This window comes from Marmota flaviventris, chromosome 14, assembly GCF_047511675.1.
Source record: "Marmota flaviventris isolate mMarFla1 chromosome 14, mMarFla1.hap1, whole genome shotgun sequence".
Lineage (NCBI taxonomy): Eukaryota > Metazoa > Chordata > Mammalia > Rodentia > Sciuridae > Marmota > Marmota flaviventris.
The window spans coordinates 10,474,820-10,497,670 of record NC_092511.1 but is presented as its reverse complement, the minus strand read 5'-3'; the positions used below and the strand labels follow the sequence as shown (position 1 = coordinate 10,497,670).

At 39.4% G+C, this 22,851-nt stretch overlaps 1 protein-coding gene across 2 annotated transcripts in view; it reads left to right on the top strand.

The window, feature by feature from the left end:
* Nucleotides 1-21,646, top strand: part of Nbas (NBAS subunit of NRZ tethering complex) — a 340,725-nt gene extending 319,079 nt beyond the window's left edge. For both annotated transcript variants that reach the window (XM_071601352.1, XM_071601351.1), the window contains exons 49-52: nt 730-869; nt 4,946-5,090; nt 11,715-11,843; nt 21,251-21,646. In XM_071601352.1, the coding sequence (XP_071457453.1) occupies nt 730-869; nt 4,946-5,090; nt 11,715-11,843; nt 21,251-21,514 (678 nt within the window). In that variant the 3' untranslated portion in view covers nt 21,515-21,646. The remainder of the gene's footprint in view (nt 1-729; nt 870-4,945; nt 5,091-11,714; nt 11,844-21,250) is intronic.
* The last annotated feature ends 1,205 nt before the right edge of the window (nt 21,647-22,851 follow it).

Genomic DNA, 22,851 nt, shown 5'->3' with positions numbered 1-22,851 from the left:
ATGGCGAAATAAAACATTTTCAAAGAAAACAATTCCATATTTTAACATGTTAAATGCCAGTGTACTAGTTATGTGGAAATCTACTTTGGATTTATTTGGGTAAATAAAGTTTAAAAAAAAAAACTTTCCTGAAATTTTGTTGTATAATTATTTGAAATTTTTACTATAATTTTAATATAATTATTTGAAATTAAGGCATATAGCTTTTGAAGATTGGGTACTACTAGTCAGTTTTTCATTATGATGGTGAAATTCCTGAGGCAGGCTAACTTTATAAGGAAGAGAAGTTTATTTAGCTGATAGTTACGGAGGTTCAAAAGCATGACAGTGGCAGTGGTTCATTCTGACCAGGGCCTTCTCAGTTGTGTCACATCAGTGGGAGCCCGTGTGTGAGGGGAGATCACATTGTCAATGGAAGCTGAAAGAGAGAAAAGGTCCTCCCAAGTCAAACCCCCAGTGATCTTGGAACCATTAGGCCCCACCTCCCAGTGTTTCCTACTATCTAGCATCACTGCACAGACATCAGGCTCCCAACATATGAACGGACATTTGAGTGACAAACAACACCCAAACCTTAGTAGTTTGTTTTGTTTTTGGATGTTGTTGAATTTTCCCTAAGCACATTATAAAAATTTTCAAGTGTTTAATCAAAGTAATCAAATTTGAATTCTTCTGTAAACCAGTTAAGTAGCTTTGCCATTAGTTTCAAGAGTGTATTTCTACTTCCAGGTAGACATAGCTGATGTTGAGAATGAAGAGAACCGGTACTCTCTATTCATGGAACTCTTGGCATCTAGTCAGCATGAGGTGGAATTTCAGCACTTGGTTTTGCTCTTGCAAGCCTGGCCACCTATGGAAAGTGAAAATAGGTAAGTATTGCAGTTAGCCTAATTAGAGGTCTTTGGTCTAGACTACATTTCTGAAAATGTAGCATCTCTAAAGAGCCAGTGAAAGAATATAAGTATGTTCCCCTTATTTGAGGGGTGTGCGTTCCATGACCTACAGGGCTTCCTGAACCTTTGGACACCACTGAACTCTATGTGGTCCATGTTTTTCCTGTACATACATACATACATACATACACACACACACACACACACACACACACAAAGTTTAATGCCGTTTCCATCTTAACTAAGCACTCTTCATGCACTGTGAGTTGCATCTTAAGTTCAACAATTAAACTAGCATGAATTTATTTTCCTTATTCAAAACTTCACAGTTAAAAGATTCGTTCTTAACCATAGTTCTTTCTGCCTCAGCACATGGGATTTTTTTCTCATGAAATTCAGAACTTTCCATTAGTCACTTAAAGAAGACACTGTGAGCCTTCTGTTTGGCACATCCAGATTCCCAAAATCACTGCTCTTGAACTTTGGGGCCATTATTAAGTGAAATAGGAATTGTTTGAACACAGGTACTGAGATACCTAGATGGTTGATCTATTAACAGAGATGTTAAATGGCTAATGGAAGAATATTATATACAACATGGATACACTGGATAAGTATGCAATTTAAAACTTATAAATTATATAATCTGGCATTTTCCATTTAGTATTTGTAGCTGACCATGAGTAACTGAAACCTTAGAAAGCAAAATTGGAAAAGGAAGGTGTGTGGGTGTATGTGGTGTGTGTGTGTGTGTTTAATCAATATTTGCCTTCTAAGGTCATTAGCATTGGTTTTGAAATACTGCAATGTCTTTCTATTTCTCCTTGCTCCTACACTCACTTTTTCTTACACTTTTTCTTCAAAAGTTTCAGACTCTGCTGGATAAACATATCCAATTTATGATGTCAACACAATAACTTTGTTCCAGTATTTTGTTCCAGAGAATTTCTTGCCTATCTTTTGACACAGCATTGTAAGCTCCATGTGGGTTAAATGAATCATTCCCACTTGTTGGGGTTGCACACCATTATGTACAATTTACATAGGTTATCAATCATTCACACAGACCTACAAAGGAAGGTGATGTTAGCTGATTTTGTAGATGAAGGAATAGTAGCTCAGAACTTAAATAATATCAGGCATCACAGAGCTAATAAGTGGAGGAGACTCAGTTGTACCTAATATCTGGCTTCCATTTCTGCTTATGTTGTTTCTTCTGTTTCCTGCTGGGCTGACAGCTGCTGCTTTCATCAGCATGGGTTGCTTCTCCAGTCCCTGTGCTAGCAGCCACAAACCAACCACACACACCACCCCCCCCCCCGCCTTTTTTGGAAGAAGTGGCCAGATTTCCTCTGATTGCACGTGCTGGCTGTCATGAGCCACAGTATCTCATTGGTGAGGCCCAGCCTGCTCGGATGCTGTTTGTTCCCTAAGCTCTGCCCCAGGCCAGTGCCCATCTCCATGTGTGAGAAGTTAAGGACGTCCTCCTGAAGATAACATCATTTTGTAATCAGTTTAGAACTGAAAGAACATCTGAAGAAGACTCTTTATGTGAACCCAAAGATGAGACTATTAGGAATTTCTGAAGCAAACCAAGGAGAGCAGTGTTCCTATTTTGGTTTGATTTTTAACCAAACATTTTCAGGAAGAAAAAGGTGTTTCTCGGATCCTGTCATCTGTGGCTAGTGGCATGCTGGCTTGCAGCCTTCAAGAACAGGTTTCTACCTGTACTGTTTGAGCTCTGCATTGCAGACTCTCCCAGTTCATCATGAAATCTCCAGTGCCTTTGTGACAGTGGATTCTCTTGGCAGAGCTGGGGGTATGTTAAAGAATACATCCTGAGTCCAGCTCTCTTTAGTGGGACCTGGAATCTGTTTCTGAACAAACTTCTGGTGAGCATAATGTGAAGCAGGCCCAGAGCCCACTGATTGGATTGTCAGTAATGCTTCACTCTTTAGGAAATTATTAGAGTTCATTTGTAGATTTCCTTATACCCTCATTTCTGAACTCTAAATGTGACATGACTATTAGATAAGTTAATTATGTGGTTTTTCAGTTTCTTTTACTTATAGAACATTAAAATGACATTTAAAAGTTATTCACTTGGCCAAGTCATTCACTTGGTTCATTTTAAGTGAACTCAAAGCAACTTCACTTAAAACATCTATTGCATTTATAACATTTACAAGCATTTATATACAAGAACTATTAGTTTTATAATATATTCTTACTTTTGAAGTCACCTATGAAATAATTTTTAAACTGCTATCCTGTACATGACAACTACTTTATTATATCATTACAATGAGGACAAAGCATTAAGCAACCTGTGTACCCCTTAAAAGTATTTTCCCTCCAATCAAATTTTGACTTTAGTATTTCTAAAATAGCCAAAAAAAAAAAAAAGGAAGATAGTGTAAGAATGACTGCATGTTGCTAGTCAATGCAATAAAAAGACTATAAGTTAAAGAATTTGCTTGATCTACATGACAGCTAGTTTACTAATATAAATTGAGTATCTCTTGGCTGAAATGCTTGGGACCAAAAGAATTTCAAATTTTTGAATATTTAAATATACATAATGTGAATTCATTTAGGTTTCATCTACACCCTACACAAAGTCTTAAAAACACCTATGCACAGTGTTTTTGATGGCCTGGATTTTGATGGCAACCTGTCACATGAGATCGGGAATGGAATTTTCCACCTTTGTTCATCTTGTCCAATCTAAAAAAGTGCCAGATTTTGGAGTATATTTTGGATTGGGAGATTTTGGGTTAGGGATGATCAGCCTGTATCAACTTTGGTTTTGGGTTTTAGTCCCTTATAGGAAAATACAGTGCTCACGGAAAATATACCAGATTTGTACTTCTGGAAGATTCATCGTTTTTCACCCACTATATTACAACTAGCTGGTGAAAGTGTTTTGATCTTTTGTTGTCAAAGCCATGTTGACCATGGGCCCATTGTCCTGGCAGATTAGCGTTCTTACTCTTAAGAGGTAGTCCAGTAGAGAAAGGCCCCGGACCTCTGAGGAGGAGAGTGGAGGTATATCCTTTAGTTTAGCAAGACTCCTCAGCCCATCAGGAGCTCTCTCGGAGCTCTTTGTATCTTGAGATAGGCAGTATTCTTTGTCCTCAGAGATTGTTTGAGCTGACACACCAATGCTGCCAAAGGCTAGTGTTGTAGGTCTCCTTATCACTATTGTACTTGAAATTGTTTTCAGCAGGCAAGGACTAGACTTCCTTCAAGGGAAGGCCCACTCCTGCTTGTTGAATGTCTAGAACCTAGTGCTTTGCTAAGGAGACAACAGACCCTTAATAAATGATAAAGTACTTACCAACTCTAAACAGAGTCAGTACCAGTTCTTTATATACAAGCTCCTGGCAATGTTTATATGAAACATGGAATAGTGGCAGCCAGAGAAGGAAAAGAAAAGGCAAACCATGTTCTAAATACAAGAAAGCAACATGAAGTACAAAGCACACCACATACTATCTGTTGCTCTTCAGTCAAGCTCCTGAGCTGACTCCATTGCAGTAGTAGTAACAACAGTATCAGCAGGAGCCAGGAGTAGCCTAGTGAATATTAAAGTGTGCTTGCTAGTAAGAGTAATGCCACAGTGACATACTTCATTCATTAAATAAAGAACTCTGCCAGGCAAAAACATTAAATTGCCTTTCACTAGAAAATAACAGGCCCAAAAGAGTTGCACAACTTCCCCAGAACCATGCAGCTGGGTTAAGAGTATTAAATAACTTCTCAGAGTTACCCAGGAAATAAGTCAAGGGGGCTGGCTTCAAAGCTCAGGCCTTTCTATACCATCTTCTGTTCCCGTGCTCCTGTGCTGCTTGTTGATGCCACAGCACGCTGCTTCCGCCTTCACATGCTGTCTTCTCTTCAAGATCACGTCGAAGGAACTTATCTAGTTTCTGATTGTAGTCTGCCATTAGCATTTTATTTCATAAAGTGGAATTTCTTTTCTGTTTTAAAGTCTCCTACTGCAATTTTGAGAGCTCTAATTTCCAGTGCTTTGACTCTTCCTCCATTAGAACCAGTATAACCAGTAATCCATGGATGAGACTAGCTACAGAAATGCTGACCAGATGTACAGTGGACAACAAGGAGGAGCTGGGGGATGAAGTTTTGAAGATCTGTCGCTCTTTATATGGCACCAAGCATATGCTGCCCGCAGAGGTGAGTAGGTGTTTCAAGTGGATTCCCCAAGGATCCTCTCTCTTATCAAAACTCTTTATTCTAAGCAACACCAGTGACTGTACCTGAGGAACGTTTAGCTTGTGCCATTGCTGGTAGAAGCCCATAATTTGTAATGGATCTAATGAAGAAGAGCAATGCTGAAAGGATGTTTAGGAGTGGTTTTCTCTTCCTCAGAGCTCTGAAGCAGTATTCCTTTTGCAAGTCCCAGAGTGTAACCCAGTTCCAGTTCTAGTTCTCTCTGGATGCCCTTATGTCTAACCCAAGTTTGTGTTCTGAGGAGGTCACAGTAGCTCATGTGTTACCTGTTTGAACCGGGTCGGTTGTAAAGTGGTAATAAGCTCTAGCAGTTTCCTTGGCCAGTAACAAATAACCACTCTGAATTTTACATACCTCTTGACATAAAATTGAAACACGATTGTATAACTATAATATTTATTCTATGACATGGTAAAAACCTAGCCATTTTGACCTTTGTTCTCTATTTAATCTCATGATTTGACTCTCAGACAATAAATATATATGTATAATATATATTATATGTACTAATATATTAGTCTATTGTAATATGTTATTCATGTAACATAGTATGTATTATACGTATTACATTAATGTATGTAAACATACTTAGATGTGTATGTGTAAACACTTAGTACATTCTATTAATTGCAGCCCCCTTCCATGAATACTAACTCAGCAGCATATTTGAGCAATTTACATGTCTTAAATTTAAGCATTTAGATAATGGCATTAAATTGATTAATTGGGTTTGAGTTTCTACCACATAGGAGATAAAGTTGAAAATAAAATTGTAGATAACATCCTCATTGTAATCACTCAAGGAAACTATTCTTATTATGAATGCACATTTAATGAATTGTTTTCCAAGTGAGAGAATGGATAAGCATTTTTTGATTGAATTTTAAAATATTTTATCCATTTAAGGAAGTCGTCCAACCAGCAGAATGACGAAATTATTCTATGAAATATTTAAAATACCAACCTCAAAAACAACATCCCCTTACCCCAGAGGAGTATGATTTGGGCTTTGTACCATGACCCACTGATACTAGCTGCTTACTGACCTGTGATCCTCTTTGCTGTATTGTGAACACCTGTAAGATGGGACCTGTGACTGAATGTCTCTGTGTCCCCAGGGCAGGGTTCAGCCCTGCATAGAGTGGGCCTCAACACAGTTTGTTATCTACACCAGGGCAAGAGTACGTGAATAATGTGGGTTTCCCCTTCACCTTAATGTACGCTAAGATTAAGCATTGTCAGACCAGGACCAAATGCCAGAAGTGTCCCGCTGTCAGTTCTGCTGAGGGAAGAACATTATTTAGGATCTAGAGTTATTGTCTGACAAGCTACCGGTAATGGTCATAACCAATGTTTACTAGCACTCAAGAGTTTCACTTAAACATCTCCTTCAACCTTCAACACGGCCTGTAAGAGGGTCCTTATCTCCACTGATAGCTGATGGAACAGAGACTCTGAGGTCAAGGGTCACTTCAACTTCCTCAGTTGTATATGGCTCTTCAGATCAAGTCTCTGTTGAATGCTCAAAAAAAGAGTATTTTCAGATAAGCCATTGTTGCAACATTTGTGATACTTTGCAAGTGCATGTCTTCCCTTGTATAAGTGCATATCTGCAGTTGTATAAGCTTTTATTGTTAGTTTTTTCTTGTCCATATACTTTTTTCAGTAATGGCTTATAAGAAGCTAGCATCTAAACTTACTAATGGTTGAGAGGTAAGATTATTAGGATCTCTCCCATTGCCTAGAAGAGTTTGTGTTTTTAAATATCTTTATTGGTTTGGTTTTACCATTAACTTTTCTAAGGCAAAGAATATAAGCTAGCTGATGATGTGACTACTGAATCTTTGACCTTGACATCATCCACTGGCCAGGTAATCAAAGCTCAGTTGCAATTTTACATTGTCTGTTAGCCACCTAGGAATAGGTAACAGATGTGCATGGGTGTCCATTGTAGTAGTAAATCTTGTTCATATGACATTTAAATTTTAGGTAAATCTTCTTGGACATCAAAGGAAATAGGTCACAAGTTGTGCTTTTTTTTTTTTTTTTTAAAAACCAAAAAGTAAGACTTAGTGGTTCAATGAGAAGTTAAATACCTGTGATGATTCAGTGCTTGATCTGCTTGTACAGCCAGGTTGAGGTACTTGGAAAAGTAGAATACTACATTATATCACTGCTACTGATTGATCTCAGGATCTCCAGTCAGTGATTCCTGCATGCTTTTTGGAGGTCACAATAGAAGCACAGCACCTAGAGCACGTTTTTCTACAGTCCTCCTCTCACCACTTCACAGAAAGGGCTCTCCTTGCTCTCCACAGAACTGGGCACGCCACACATGCAGAGCAAAAGGGGGCCTAGGGATGCACCAGGCTGCCCTGTTCACATAGGGCCTCAGCACTACCTGCAGTCTTCTCCACACCTTGTTTTCTGGTCTCAGAAAATCTCAGAGGGACTCTCGTTCTGTCTCTTCCATGGTGTTCCCAGGCTGTGAGGAGACTTGAACTGAGACCACCTATGCACTGTTTCACACACAGCACTCACTACCATCCATAAGGCCTTAATTTTCTTGGGGTGGAAGAGGTAGTAGATTAAAACCCACTTCAGAGTAGATTATTATGACTTCTGTGCTCCAGTTGAATGAAATGAAAGATAATTATTAAAGGAGTTCTGTTGCCTCGGTGACTTTTCATTTTTTTGTGCTGCCTCAGTTTCTTTCTCTTAATTGGTCACATTTATAGATTTTTTTTTTTCCCCTCATGTGCCTTGATCACAGGAAGTTTGCCAGTGGTATATATTGCTCTTGTCAATGGCTCAATGTGCTCACATATGAATTAAAAATGTTACTAAAGAAGCACTATTATTACAAAGTGGAATTCTCTTGTTTATTTGACCACATCTGGAGGTCATGTAGCTTAATTTCAGAGTTTCATAATATTTTATATCACTATAGTAAATCATCATCATCATCATCCATGACTCATTTTTTAAAACCATAACCCTGGTTAATGGAATGTGTGTGCCCAGTTGTTTACTAGAGGGTTCTTAAAGTGGATTCACCCTTTTTTTTCATTTCTATTTCCCATCCCATGAAAAGCTCTCATATTTATAGATTTGTTTTTCGCCATGACTCTTCAGAATGCCTTTTCATGGTTTCCTGCTATTATGGCGGTAATGGTTTTCCTGATGGATAATACTACCAGCAAGATATAATCACTGTTCCTTGCAGGTCACATGTGTCCCACAATCTTGAAAGTTATAGGTCTTTCTTACCTTGTATCCATGGCAATATATGAAGCATTAAGAGTGAAGGATGTAAAGAATAAGAAATTGGCATGAATTAGGTTCTTGGCATTTGCAGATCTAAAATTCCAAGTTCCAGCTATTTGTGACTGACCCTGAAGGTCCATGATTTCACTGAGGCACAGCATGAATTAGAGTCACAGATGCTTACAGGCTGTTGTGTGGGAGTATGTCACCCAGCTAATGAGGAAACCCGGCTAACCCCCAGCTTCAGAATCTCAAGTATGATTGTTCTCCCTCATGGTTGAGCCACTTTTGATAATGCCAGGAGCTTGATTTTTAGAATCTGATGACATTCAAGTTATTTAACCTTTCTATACTCTGCTTGCCTCATCTGATTGGTGGGACTGACATAGTACCTACCTCAGAGGATTTGAGGAGAAAACTAAATGAAATGATGCATAAGTAGAGTTCAGTTCAGAGCAGCTGCATTCCCATGTGGAGACATAGACCAAGAGGCATCAGCAGTAGCCTAGTGGTCAAGCTCCAAAGCCAGTGTAATCTGAGAAGCTCTAGAGGACAGGAAACTAAGGCCTCTGGAATCCCCAACTGGCCCAGATGCAGTACATAATCACAAGTGTAATCACCTAGGTCTGCAGAACCAGCAGGACGAGGGGCTGCTGTAGAGGAACACAGCTCATTCCAGGTCTTGTTGGAGAGTAAGTACTACAAGCAATCTTGCGGCCCCAGAGCAATGACTGGTAGATATGACACACCCTCTGGGCCTGTGCAGTTGATCCTTGAACTTCTCGTACCTCATGCTCCCCTTGCTGACTTAGTCTCTGGTTGAATACCTTTTGATTCTAGATACCTTGAGACCATCAGGATTGTGTGAGGTCAGAAGGAATATTGGTGCACCAGTCTATCTTCTCTGATCACCATCAGGCCACAGGAACCATGTCCTAGTATATCACACTAGATCAAAGTCTTTGGGGAGAAGAAATGCCCAGGATTATGAACTGGCTCTGAGCCATGCCCACCTAATCCTCTTCATTCAAGCCTCTCTCTTGTGGTGGTCTGTGTCATGATGTTCTAACAACTTGGAACTGTAAAGGTGCTGAATTAAGTGTTTTGTGGTTTTCTTGGCTGCTTTGGCCTTTCTTGCATTCCCCAAATACCTTTGTAAATCTCAATAAATGCCCCAATTGCAGTGCCCCTGAAAATATACAACAAACATAGAAGACAGAAGTATTTGGCCAATAACTTTTAATTAAGAGATCAAGCATTCTCAGTGGCTCACATAAACTAAGTTCCTCCCTTCAAGTGTCCTTGCCTGGCTGTGTGCCAACTGTGCATTATGCTTGTTCAGAAGAGCATACAGGTTATTTCATAAAATTTGTCATTAAAGCTAAGGTCAGTCAAGTGTTACGCTTAGTCTAAACATCATAACTTGCTGAGAAATGCTTTTTTTCTCATTACTAATAACTTACTGAGTAAGCAAATATGAGTGTTAGGCAAGAGGATTGTATACAAGTATTTTTAAGTATGGTATGTGCCAAGCATGTTTGGAATATGAGAAGAAAAAATATTCTTGCCAACACCTGGCAGTTGTTCCATTCAATATGGTAGCCACTGGTGACTTGTGAACATTACAATTAAAACTTAAGGTACTGGATTTCTAATTTTACTTATATGCACTAGTTTTATCTCTCTAATGTGGCTCATGGCTTATGGCTATGGTATTGGAGGGTGCTAATACATAATGGCTCCACCTTCCCAGAGAGGTCCCTGGACCGTATTCCTTCTGGGCTGTGCAGACAGTGAATGCTGCTGAAACCTGAGAAAAGGAGAACCAGGTCACAAGAAGCAAGTGGGACAAGGAAGCCAGGCCAGAGTCATATTTGGGAGTTTATGCTTCATCCTCCTAGATATTTTCTGCATCCCAGATGAAAAACATTCTGTTTGGCCCAGATGCTTGCAAGACTCCTCTGTGTGGTGTGTTCTGTAAGCACGCCTAGTGTTTTTCTGAATTAGAATCTGTGATGCTTGAAGTGTACATTTTACAAACAGCTATGCTGCTGTATTGACTGTTGTCACACCAGTTTGTAGAACACAGCCTTCTACTCTGAAATGTGAAGGCCTGGCCCCAATTCCTAGGAGAGACCTTCTGGGTAAAGGAGAGGAAGAAGGGGAAAAAAAAAGAGAAAGACCTATAGTGTGTGGAATTCCAGTGGAGAATTTTATTCTAACTGTTAACTGGAGCTTCTTTGTGTCATTTTATCTTCACTCTATTATAATGTAAAGGAATTGTGAAAACATACATTTGAGTTTTTCTTCTCTGATCTGCTACTGTTTGAGTAGCACAGGGGAAAAATCAGTCCCCAGAGGGTAGTGATCCTCCATTCTTTTCTTGAAACAGCCATGCTGTAGTATGATGGGGCTGTGCTCATTGTCTGGTCATTGGTCCAAGAGTTTGGTTTTTTTATGTTACAGCTACGGCCAGGGCACTAAAGGTAGCCAGCTCAGCAGGACAAAACAGCTTGCAGATTTTTTAAAAATTCGTTTATATTTTGTTTTATACATTATACTTTTGTTACTTCATTGTAAAGGATTATCATTTGTTACCTTATTTAAAACCTGTTTTCTCATGACAGATCCAATAAAAAGCTGAGAATACAGTTCAGACACACCTTCATAGGGCCACAGTTTTATTTTTATGCACCACAGATAGGATAATTTTCATGGAATGTCTTAGTTATGCTAAAGATTCACTTCACCTCAACTTTAGAATTAGAAATCATTTAAATTTTTTTCTGATATCCTTTGTTTAAGTGTATGACAACTAGACATAATTAACAGTAAGCACTGATATCTCTCTCTCTCACACACACACACCAAAAAGTACAAAGTAGATATAAATGTCCCCATTCTACTTGTGAGGAAACTAACCTGAGTTTAGGAGAATAAATTATAGTACTAGATTCATATGATGAGTACCATGCAGCCATTAAAAGCTATGTTGTCCTATGCTTTCTTAATTAATTTTATAGTTTAAAAGCTATGTTGTAGACAAATATAACAGATTGGAAGGATGATCACAGTTTACATGGAGTGAGTGAAGCGGATACCAACTCCGATATTCAGTATGGTCCTGTGTGTATTTTGTGCATGTTCTCCCTTCCCTGCTCCCTCCCCCTCTCACTCCTTCCCTTCCCTACACCTCTCTTTCTCCCTCTCTTATAGCAAAAGGGTGGAAAGAGGCATCAAGAGTAGCAGAGGGCTAGGAAATGATCCATGAATCATGCTCACCTGTTCCTATGCTTCCAGGGCATAAAGGAGCTGAGCCTGCTTCTGCTGCATCAGTCCCTCCTGCTCCCGTCTCTGAAACTTCTCCTTGAGACCCAAGATGACAATCTGCATGCCATGGGCCTAGAGCAAATCTCAACTGTCAGCAAGGTATGCCCAGTTGAATTTACTATTTATCTTTGTTTTATAGAAATGAATTGGCACTCATAAACAGTAACCACGGTTAACTTAAAATTACTTTACCTACAGTATTCTCTCACTAGAGAGCTGTGTCTGTTCTGTTCAGTCCATATGTATTTGTTTCACAAATGTTTACTGAGCCCCGCCTGTGAACCAGACTCTGGGTGCTGAGAATACAAAGACAAGTCAGAAAGCTGTTTTTGTAGAGAAGTGGTATATTAATCTCATGGACCAGCAGACCTTTCTTGACACTTGGAATTTGGGGACAGGAAACTTCTAGCATCCAATGGATATTCTATCCCTGGGTATGTGTTTGGTTAGCTGCTAATTAAAGGTGAGTTTCCAGTAGTATTTACTGTCACCTTCTGAAATCTCAAACTCTTTTCCTCTGGCAACCTGAGGCTTGAAGATAGAGATACTGAAGTCAAGTCTTAGGATTCCTTCCTCAGGCTTCTGTTATCATGATTAAAGAAGCTTTCTCTTCCTTTTTAAAATTTACACTTTACAAGGGCTGGGGTTGTGGCTCAGCAGTAGAGCACTTGTCTAGCGAGGCCCTGGGTTCGATCCTCAGCACCACATAAAAATAAAGAAAGATATCATGTACAACTACAACTAAAAAATAAATATTATAAAAAAATTTACACTTTACAATTAGATAGCTCAGGGTCATGTTTTAACAAGTTATGTTGTTTCTGAAAGCCTTGTTTACAGAGATCACTTTCATTTGAACTGTGTGTGTACACATGCATACTTTGACACATACATATATAACTTCACTATGCATGGATATGTATATAATATATAACATATTTTATACACATTGTATCTTTTTATGTGTATAAAATATATTTTTAAACAAAAATGTGCCAGGATATCCTCTGAAGACCAGAGAGGGAAAGAGAAAGCTAGATCAGAAGTATGTTTGCCACCGAAGACAATAAAGAGATTGATAAAATTATACCATAGATATAAAATTTTATTAATGACAAAGGATATAGAAAGTTATGTAAATGGTTATAGAAAGTAGAATATCGTTGTATTTGGAAACACTCCTTATGAACAAAATGAGAGAATTCCTGTGCCTTTAGTCACTAAGCTGTATTTTCAAAGTCAGCAAAGGTTTGGGAATGCCTCTATTGTCACTGATAATCAGTCCTGACTGAAGTAAGGAATAAGGGGCTGTCTGTTGGTAGCCCCCTTTGCCTATCTGTACATAAGTTTGAAAATTCATATGAAATTGAGAATTATAGTGAGTTTATCATAGCCTGTTTTTTCTTTAAATGCAAGAAATCAAAAAGCAGAGCAAACTGAAGGAAGTCAGGCTGCATGTTTTCAGAGCCTTTCCCACCAGCGCCCTGCCGGTCTCTGTCCAGGCGCTCTCACTGGCCTCTTGGAGAGCAGGACAGTGGTGGAGTACACGTTGCCTTCCCATCCTTATCCTTTGTGGAGCTTTCCTGGTGCACTCCCGATTCCATAGGCCAGTGGATCCATTTTCATTTTAAAGATTCTTTTTCTTAAACTCATTTGGTCAGAACTAAAACTAGAACAGGGTTCTAAACTTCTAGCTAACCTGCTTGCACAGCTCCCCTTCCCCCACACAATGACTATCAAAATTAAAAACTAAATGGACCTCTATGGCATTTGAGCAGTTTTTACATGGCACTGGTAGACCTCACAATACCTTGATCTGAACTTATATGCTGCATGGTGGGTGCTGAGACTTGTGGTTTTGAAACTAACGTGTAAACTGTGGCTATAAATTACCTGAAGTTGTCATGATAGCATAAAACCTCAGTACTCTTGGGACACAAAAATCAAAGTCACAGGTATAAATTGCTGAAAGATATCACTTACTACCATGGGACGCTTACTTTTAGGAATTCTATAATGAGACATAATTAATTTCTGTACACTAAGTTGAGTGTTCATGATAAACTAGCCCCTCTGTGCCCTTAAAATGTGTTTAACAAAAAAAGCTGAGTATCTTTAGACCCTTTACATCCTCCAGAGAGCCGAACTTTTGCAGTGCTTCCCATTTTTTAAAATATCTTTCAACTTTTTATTTTAAGATAATTTTAAATTCCATTCAATGGGAAGAACTATTACAGTGAGGTCTCCTAACACTCCTCACCCAGTTTCCCCAATGGTAAAGTCTTGCATAGCTCTAATATAATTTTATGATCAGGATATTGATATTGATACTGTATCAACCTTCTTGGGATTTCACTGGTTTTGTCACATGTGAATTCATGTGTCTACCACTGTAGTCACAATTCAGAACGTTCCTTCACAAGGATGCCTCAGACTGTCCTTCATAGCCTCAGCCACCTTCACCTGCCCTGCCTCCCAGATAGACCTTGGCAACTACTGATCTCTTCTTCATCTCTATAATTTTGTCATTTCAAGAATGCTGTATAAATGAAATATGAAATTACTACAATTTGTCATTGCTCTTCCAACACCATTAAAGGGTCATGTTATACTTTTCTAAAAGAAGAGTTTCTGTGAGCATTTTTGCAGGACTCTTGGCAAGCTATTTTTAAATCATCTTTGGTATTGTGAAAAATCTAAAACTTTTCTTTTTTAGTTTTTATTTTACTATGTACTATGTCCATTAGCAGGGGGATAGAGTTCATCAATAACTTTAGTTTCTCCCTTATTGGTTATTGACGGTAGCTCCTGTGGACATTAAAAGAAACAACATCTGGCAAAGGGACTCCTCTGATAGCAATTGGTCTAGTACAGTGCACAAGTACAAAGACTCCCTCTCTTGTTTGCTGATAGTGTGTGTCATTTCGCTGTTCATTATCAGATGCTGACAGCTTTATAGGTGTTTGCAGTTACAAGGATGACGCTTAAGTGCTGATGCCAGAGGTTGTACTGGCTTTCCCTCCAATAGCAGGACTCATTCTTCCTCTAAGCTTTTCTGAAATTGCAACACCTTTGGTGAAATTGCTCAACACCCCTGTTGTTGAGCTCGTAACCTTTTACAGATGACCAACAGTCTCTTTCCTGGGCCAGAAATGCAGAGTCCTTCTTAAAGATGATATTGTCAGTGAATAGTTAAAACCCTGTGTAGTACCGACTGCTGGATTCCCTGCACCAGTCCCCGTAAGACTGAGAGTGCACCTTTAAGACCTTGTTCTCTCCAAGCTGGGTGCCCCTGCTGGAGTGTTCAAAACTCGCCTCTAGAATAGCCTCTGTTCAGGTGGAAGTCTCTCAGCTCATTCCATCAAAGTAAACTCCTCCAGTTTTGTAATAGTTTTGTGTTTTAGTTGTTCAAATGATACTTGTCTAATAGACTATCAGATTTTTCAACTATGTGAAGTTCTTTGACTTCTCACACTTCTGGTAGTTATGTTGAGGACATTGTTCTTGCTTTTAGTAGATTGTTTTCCTGTTTATGTATCACTTTGGATTATAAAGATGTGGGAATGAAAATCATTTGGATCTTACTATAAATAGTAGAAAACAAGTGGCCAAAGAAAGCTGTGTGTCTCAAAACATGACCTAGGTAGACAAGCTTCCTCATGATACATAGATAAGTAGACACATAGATACAGAAATTTAAAAGTCAGTGAATATGATAAAATAGCAGATTAGACACTACCTAAGAATGGCCTAGAGAATTAGAAGATAAATTTAAAATAAAAGAAAAACAGAATTCAGCACAGAAATTTATACAGGATGTATGAAAATTTCCAAAGTATGAGTAGAGTTCCACAAATAGAATAGAAAGAATAGGAGGGAGATTATATTTTCAAAGCTAATAACTGAAAACATTTCCAAATTAAAAAGATTTGAATTCTCAAATTCAAAATGGATGTCCTTTAATAGTTATATATATATATATATATATATATATAAATAATTTATGTTATGTTTACTATAGTGAAACCAACAAAGGAAAAATAAATCTTAATGCCTCCAAAGACAAAATGCCAGTTTTTTACAAAAGAACAAAATTTAAATTGGCATTGAAGTCCTAATAGCATCACAAGACATGAGAAAAATGTGAACTAAAATTTTCAAAGTGAAGATAAGAAGCTGTCAATCTAGAATTCTATATTCAGCTAAACAATCACACTATGAAGGATAAAGATATTTTTAAACCAAAAAAAGAAACAAACAAACAAAACATTTTGATGTAAGTTTCACTTAAATAATCCCCAAAGAATAAATTTCACAAAGAACAGAATTTAATCCAGAGGAAGAAGATATGAAAAGTAATGATGATTATGATACTTGTGTATTTTAAATCCTCTCTCTATTGAAAAAGGGAACTTTCTTTGTTTAAAGGCCTCTTTAAATCACCACAAAGTTTTAGAATTTAAATAGCACAGGTGAAAGTATATATTTATTCATGTAAAACCAGAAACCTAGGGTTTATTGACTTGGCTTGAGAAATAAAACATTCCAAAGATTTTGAAATAAAAAAAATAAGAGACTCTACAACCTTGGATATACAAAAGGAATGAGAGAAAATTATATATTTCACATTAAATTCTAATATTGAATTATTCTTTTTTCAGGACTTTGAGTAATATATTTGTTGATTATATTTCCATATCTTATGTAAATCCTAATTAAATCTGTACTACTATAAAATGTGCAAAATTCTCTGTAATTTGACAGTGAAATGAGATAGATAGAAATTGAAATTTATGTTTAAATAATTATAATGGTGATATTATTAGTCAATCTCTCTATTGTTTAGAATAGCTAATAATTTTCTTTGATTTCAAAATACACATAAAATGTTTATGAAAGAGGAAAGACAGAAAATAAATAATAATATAAAGAAGAATACAAAAGTTACCTATAGCACTATGACTCAAAGATAGTTGATGTAGTTGAATATATTTCATTCCTAAAGACAAATGACAAAATGCAAATTCCTATTAGCTAACTTTACAAATATACTTGTACTCTCTGGCCTTAATCCTCATCTGTAACATAGGCATACTACTAGTATATACTTAGTAGGGTTTTAAAAAGTTTATGACACAAAACTTAAGCATACACAATAAATGTGACTTATTATTTAAAAAAAAATAGTTTTGTGTACAGAAAATGTTCCAATTTCATAATTCCAAATGTGCAATGGCTTCTGCTTTCTGCTGCCACCTCCTCTTTGGTGGTGCTCAGTGTCTGCCCCCACCCCATGTCCAAGGGCTATCCTGGACCCCTGCCGTGCCTAGTCGGAGTAATTCATGGAGTTAGAAAGGGAGTGTCACAGCACAATCATGAACACCTCATGCAAGGTCTCTCCCTGATGCCAATGATAATTCCCTCTTTCAAGTTTCATCACTTTGCCAGGCATCGTGACAGACACATTTCTATCTTAGTGATTCTTAGTCACTTCAGCATCTTAATAATCCTATAAGAAGATACTATTCTAATTTCACAGATGAGAACTAAGAGGTCACAAAGCTAGTGAGCAGCCAGAGCTGAAATCCAAATCCCAGACCTAATGTTCATCATTCTTAACCATACGCTTCTATTGAACTGAGAGAGCTGGTTACATTGGAAAAGGAATCTAGAATCCAGGAATCACTAGAGAAATGGGACTGTGGAAAGCACCTTGAAGAATATAAGTCAGTGCTGAAAAAAAACGGGAACAGGGTGGCCCAATGGTTTGCCCAGGCAGGCCTCCTTTGTCATCCTACTCCCTCACCCAGGCTCTGCTGAGCCACTCCAGGGGTTGGGTGGCTGCCACCTTCTGGGAGTTCTGTGCTGTTTTGGGTAGAGCTCATTGCACCTCTTTATCTCAAGCATGTTGACTTTAGTCCTGCCCTGGGGAGATGCCCAGAATTAGCAAGGTGCTTCCTCCAATGGCAGACCTTCATGTATTTCATGAATATGATTCCTCCCCCTCAGATCTTGCTGTGAAGGCATCAAGAACCTGCCACTGTTATTTATGATGATGCCAGTGTCTAGGTTGGAGGAAGAACCTTAATATGATCAGAAAAGCATCTGTGAATTGACACATACAACCAAGAAACCTTCTTTTCTTTGATGCTCCCCTTCCTTTTCCCACTTTCCAGCTAGCATCTCCCTGACGGGACTCTCTTACTCACTGGAATGCCCCCCTTGGGGCTGCCTTCTCCAGCCCAGCTGTGGCTTGCACATTTTCTTTTCTGCCTTGGTGTACTGTGACAGCAGGAAGATTGGGTTGGGGTCTTTCCTGGAATCTGCTTAGTCATTTGGTGTTAACCCTAGCATTAGTTGGACTACTACTAATTGTGTCCACACCAAGCTGAGCAAAAGTGATCCAAGTGATGCAAACAACCAGGCAAGTTCTTTCCTATGTTTTGCAGATACCTATTGGTCTCAGACTTACCTCTTTAATGACTGTTCTTTCTGCTCTTAGAGGCTGTTTTCTCAGGCATGTCTGTCATTTAAACAGGATCATAGCAAAACCCATTACTTTCACCCACTATCATCCATCCTCACCTCTGCTCACTCTTCTTGAAGAATGAAGCTCTGCATTCATTCTGCGCAGAGGTCTCGGTGGGTCCTTCCAGTGATAGGCAGCTAGCAAACTCCTTAGGTTAAGCATTTCAACCATAAACAGCACTGGTGGTTGGTTGATATCCTTGGTGTGAACAGGTGTATCTAGCCCCTGCATGCACAGCCTGGATCTGAAGTGATTAGTAGGGCATCATATCATCATCCCTGTGCTTAAAGGCATTGTCTCTTGCAGGGACTGCCATATGAAATAACACAGTAAATAACACAGTAAATAAGGTAGTGTGGAGGTGGATACATGCACAGGACTACCAAACCAGAGCTGTCAAGCCCAGCTTCAGGTTGTGGTCCCAGAGATGGTCAAGGTTGGATTTTCAAAGATTTTCTTCCTCTTGTGGTTAGAACATAAGTCAGGTGATGTGTCCTAAGTGGTTGCGGAAGAAGTGCACTATTAAATGTCATGCCAGGAGTGGAGCTGATGGCATGCTGAGAAAATAGAATCTGAATATTGTATTCAAATAAATACAAAAAATTATCTGCAGGCATTTTTTTTATTCCAACTATACACAAGGGTTTTATGCTTTTCTGCCATTGTAGTTGATATTTTTAATAACTTTTATTAAGTGATAGTATATGTAAAAATAAGACAAATATTCTTCCTTAAAGTAAACAGTGAAATAATAATAAATAATCTTCTTTAAAGTAATTGAAATGAGGCCCTGCATGCATTAGGCTACTGGGATTTCAGTTTACCTCATTACTGTAATTACTCTTAGCTTGATGTAAATCCATAAAATCAAAGATTTTAATTCAGAGAAGGTTCATTACCTATTGTTGAAAGAGGAATTAAGCAGATAACATTTTAATGGCTTGGAAGACAGTAGTGCTTTGTGCTTTAATAGATTTCTTTCCCAAGACCTGCAAAGTTTCATTTATTCTTAAAAACTAATTGCTGACACACAAAAACCCTAACATCTCTAACAGAGATGGCCAGCGATTCCTCGTCTTGTGATTTACAAATCCTTCCCCCTTCAGAACAGCCTTCATTCCTGGTTGGTTTGACTGTAATAACTTCAGCTATTTACTGAGCTTGAGCTCTGCCCCAGGCATTGTGCTAGGCACTTAAAAGTGCCTCTTATCTCTGAGCCTTACCATCAGTCTATTTTCTCATGTGGAGACTGGACCCAGAGAGATTGTCCTTAACAAGGTCACACAGCAGTTCAGCAAAGGAACCAGGATCAAAAGTCTGTCTTTTCACACTACCAAACTGTCTCTCACTCTAATTCAGGGTTTATTTGATCAGGGGAATTAAATCAACTAATCCTTCTGGACTTGTCTCGTACTTAAACTTCCAGACAGAGTCCAAAAATGACAGGCTCTGTTGTCTCCCTCCAGCCCTTAAAGCACCAGTTAATCCAACGTTAAGGACATGTGGTTTTCCACAGATCATATACCAAAGTCAACTCCTGATTAGTTTATGAGTTAACCACTTAAAAGTCAGAAAAAATATGTGTATTTTTACATGTTAATGTACATGTTAATATAACTGAAATATATATATATATATATATATATATATATATATATATATATCAGTTCCTTTGAAGAATTACAACTTGTGCTTTAAAGTAACAGAAAAAGTCATAAAGCAATAGATTCTTTTCTGATAATATAAAAATGTGAAACTCCTATAAACAAAATGTAACCAAAACAGAATTGTATTTAACAGACTAAGGTATTCATTATGACTAAAACCGGGAGCTTGGCCAAAAGAAAATGTCACCATGAAAGTGTCATTGGAGCTGATGTGGGCTGGAGTGGAATGTTCCCTAGGTTGTAGAGAAGACACTGTGTATGGTGGGTGATAACTTGTCCTTGTACTTAAGTCTTGCAACAGTCAGTCTGCTCATCTTCAGGCCTTGCCTTCTGGGACAAAACAAGCAGGAAGAGCACATTGTATATGGTTTTATAGTATAGTTGGCCTACACATTAGTTAATTGGTTTTGAAATGCCATATTATTTTTGAGGTTCCTACAGTCAAAATTAATTAAAACAGAAACATTAAGAAGATCCTGTCACGATGCTGTTTTGTGACACTAGCGTAAATGAAAATTTCTGATATGGGTAAGAAACTTCATTTCTTACAAAAATATGGACAATAATATAAAACAGAAAAATACAAACTAATTATCAAAACTGTGGAAAACTACATGTAGACTAAGAAGATAAGACCAGGGAGAGAGCTAGTGTGGCCACAGAGCCTCTGAACACTTACTTAAAAGTTAGGTTGATAAGGGCTTCTTAGAGCAAGAACAGTTTAAAACCCCCTATTGGATGTCCTGTTCATGTCATTGGGTTGCAAGATGGATTCTTGATGTGGCAGAGAAAAGGTCTTGTTCTGAAAAGATTATTTTCATGTAGATCTATACTCAGTAAGAGAATTGGGTGAACAAATGTAGCCCTGATGGGAGTACCCATGAGATGGTCAGCGTGGGCGTCCAGAGCACAGGCTTAACACCTAAATTCCTTATGTGTAAAACTGACAAGGGAAAGTGCCAGTTTCACAGGGTTGAATTGGGAGGACTCAGGGAGGTGATGTTTGTGCAATATTTAGCACAGCTTTCGGCACTCCGTATATGCTGATGTAGCGAGGAGTCAAGCAGGGTTCTTGGTGTGTGGTAATGTCTCCTTAAGTTGCAAGGAAACCATGTCCATCATCCCCACTCTGTGACCTCCGAGATGTTCTGTCCTATGTGCATTTCTTGGAGCAGGTGCTGTTAAGCCCGGGCAAAGGTACGTATAACCGTGAAGGCGAAAGGAAGCTGAGTGGCCCAGTGGAGCGGGCGTGGCTCTGCGGGGAGAGGTTCCGCATGCCCACTCACATTCTGCTGTCGTCTTTCTTGAAGGTGAATGTCTCCAACTGTGACCAAGAGCTTCTTTCCCTGCTCCTGGACGCTGGACTGTTGGTGAAGTGTGTCTCCACTCCCTTCTATCCACACCTCATCCGCCACCTCCAGCAAGGGCACTGGGATGCAGAGGAGCAGGCTAAACACCTGTGGCAGGCCGGCCACGAAGCCGAAGCGGGCTCTCTCCTCCTGGCCGCCAGGAGGACTCATCCAGCCCTGAGAACTTTCAGCACAGCCCTTGGTGCCGGGCAGCACTGGGTGTAACGCGCCTTCCCTGGCCCTCCTCTGGGGACAGAGAACATCAGAGCTGAGCGCTGTTCCCAGGGCAACACGAGCAACACCTGATTGTCTCAGTGATGTCAACAAATTTCAAATAAAGCTGTATATAAATGGTGACCAGCCTGCCATTTTGACCTTTTTTTCTTTGTTCTACTAAGTGATCAAAATATCGTCTCCTATTGACTGCCTCTTTTTTCCTTTTTTTCGTATGCTACCTTTTCCTGGGTAGAATGCCTTTAGCAAGGTATCTAAAACTCTGGTTCAGGAAGTTGACCATGGCGGTGGGTTGCGTGAGAAAGGGAGCGAGGCTGAGGAGCGGCTGCGGTTGGGATCAGGTGCCACGGGATGGAGGAAGAATGGACATGGATTCAAGGCAGGTTGGTTCTGTGACCTTGGGCAAAGTGTTCTACCTCTCCGAACCTTTAGTCATGTGTAAGAATAGGGTTGTATTATTTATCCCACAAAGTTGTTGAGTTTCATGCGAGGTTGTGTGGGTGAGGTTCTGTCAGATAGACGGGGGGGCCCAAGGTGTGAGCTCTGCTGCCCCTCGCTGCTGTTACAGGAATTTTGACTGAAAGGCCACGGCCAGAACAAGGTCGGCATGTGAGGAGGCTAGGGCCTCCACGGTTTGTCAGCATCAGCGTGTTAGGGTGACACATTTTCAGGTCCATGTAACCACAGAAGGGCTGCTTCCTCTATGTAGAATAAGGACCCTGAGGTATCACTTGCTGGCATTCGCTTCCCCTGCCAAAGTGTGCACCGGATGACAGGGCTCTGGCTGGTCTAATGAATCTCACACCAAACCCAAGCCTCAGCAGTAGCCAAAGTGGCGGGTGGGAGAAGGGGCACCCACACCTGCACAGTGACTAGTGTCCACCTGAGGCACCCATCCAGACAAGGAACCCCAGTCTCCTGCCCTTACCCTCAAGGAAATAATTTAGACAAAGGTTCAGACTAGGAAGATGAGGTGATATAAGATAATCCTTTGTCATGAAGAATAATTTTAAATAAGTTTAGGTGATACGGGAGGCTCCCCCTGATCAGTTTCCATATTGCTCTGTCAAAGCCACAGCCTGGTTGTAACGGGGCTCTCTATGGGGCTCTGCCATCCCACATGTCAGGGCAGCGGTCTCCACACCTCACCCCACAGGCTCCCACCTCCACCATGCACACACCTGTCCAGCTTCACCCTCTGAGAATAACATCACTTTGCCTGGCATCTGCATCACCATAGACTTCCACTCACTCCTACTCCTCTGGATGTAGCTGCAGAGTCCTCTGGCGAAGATCTGGCCACCTTGGAAGGAGATTGCACAATGGCT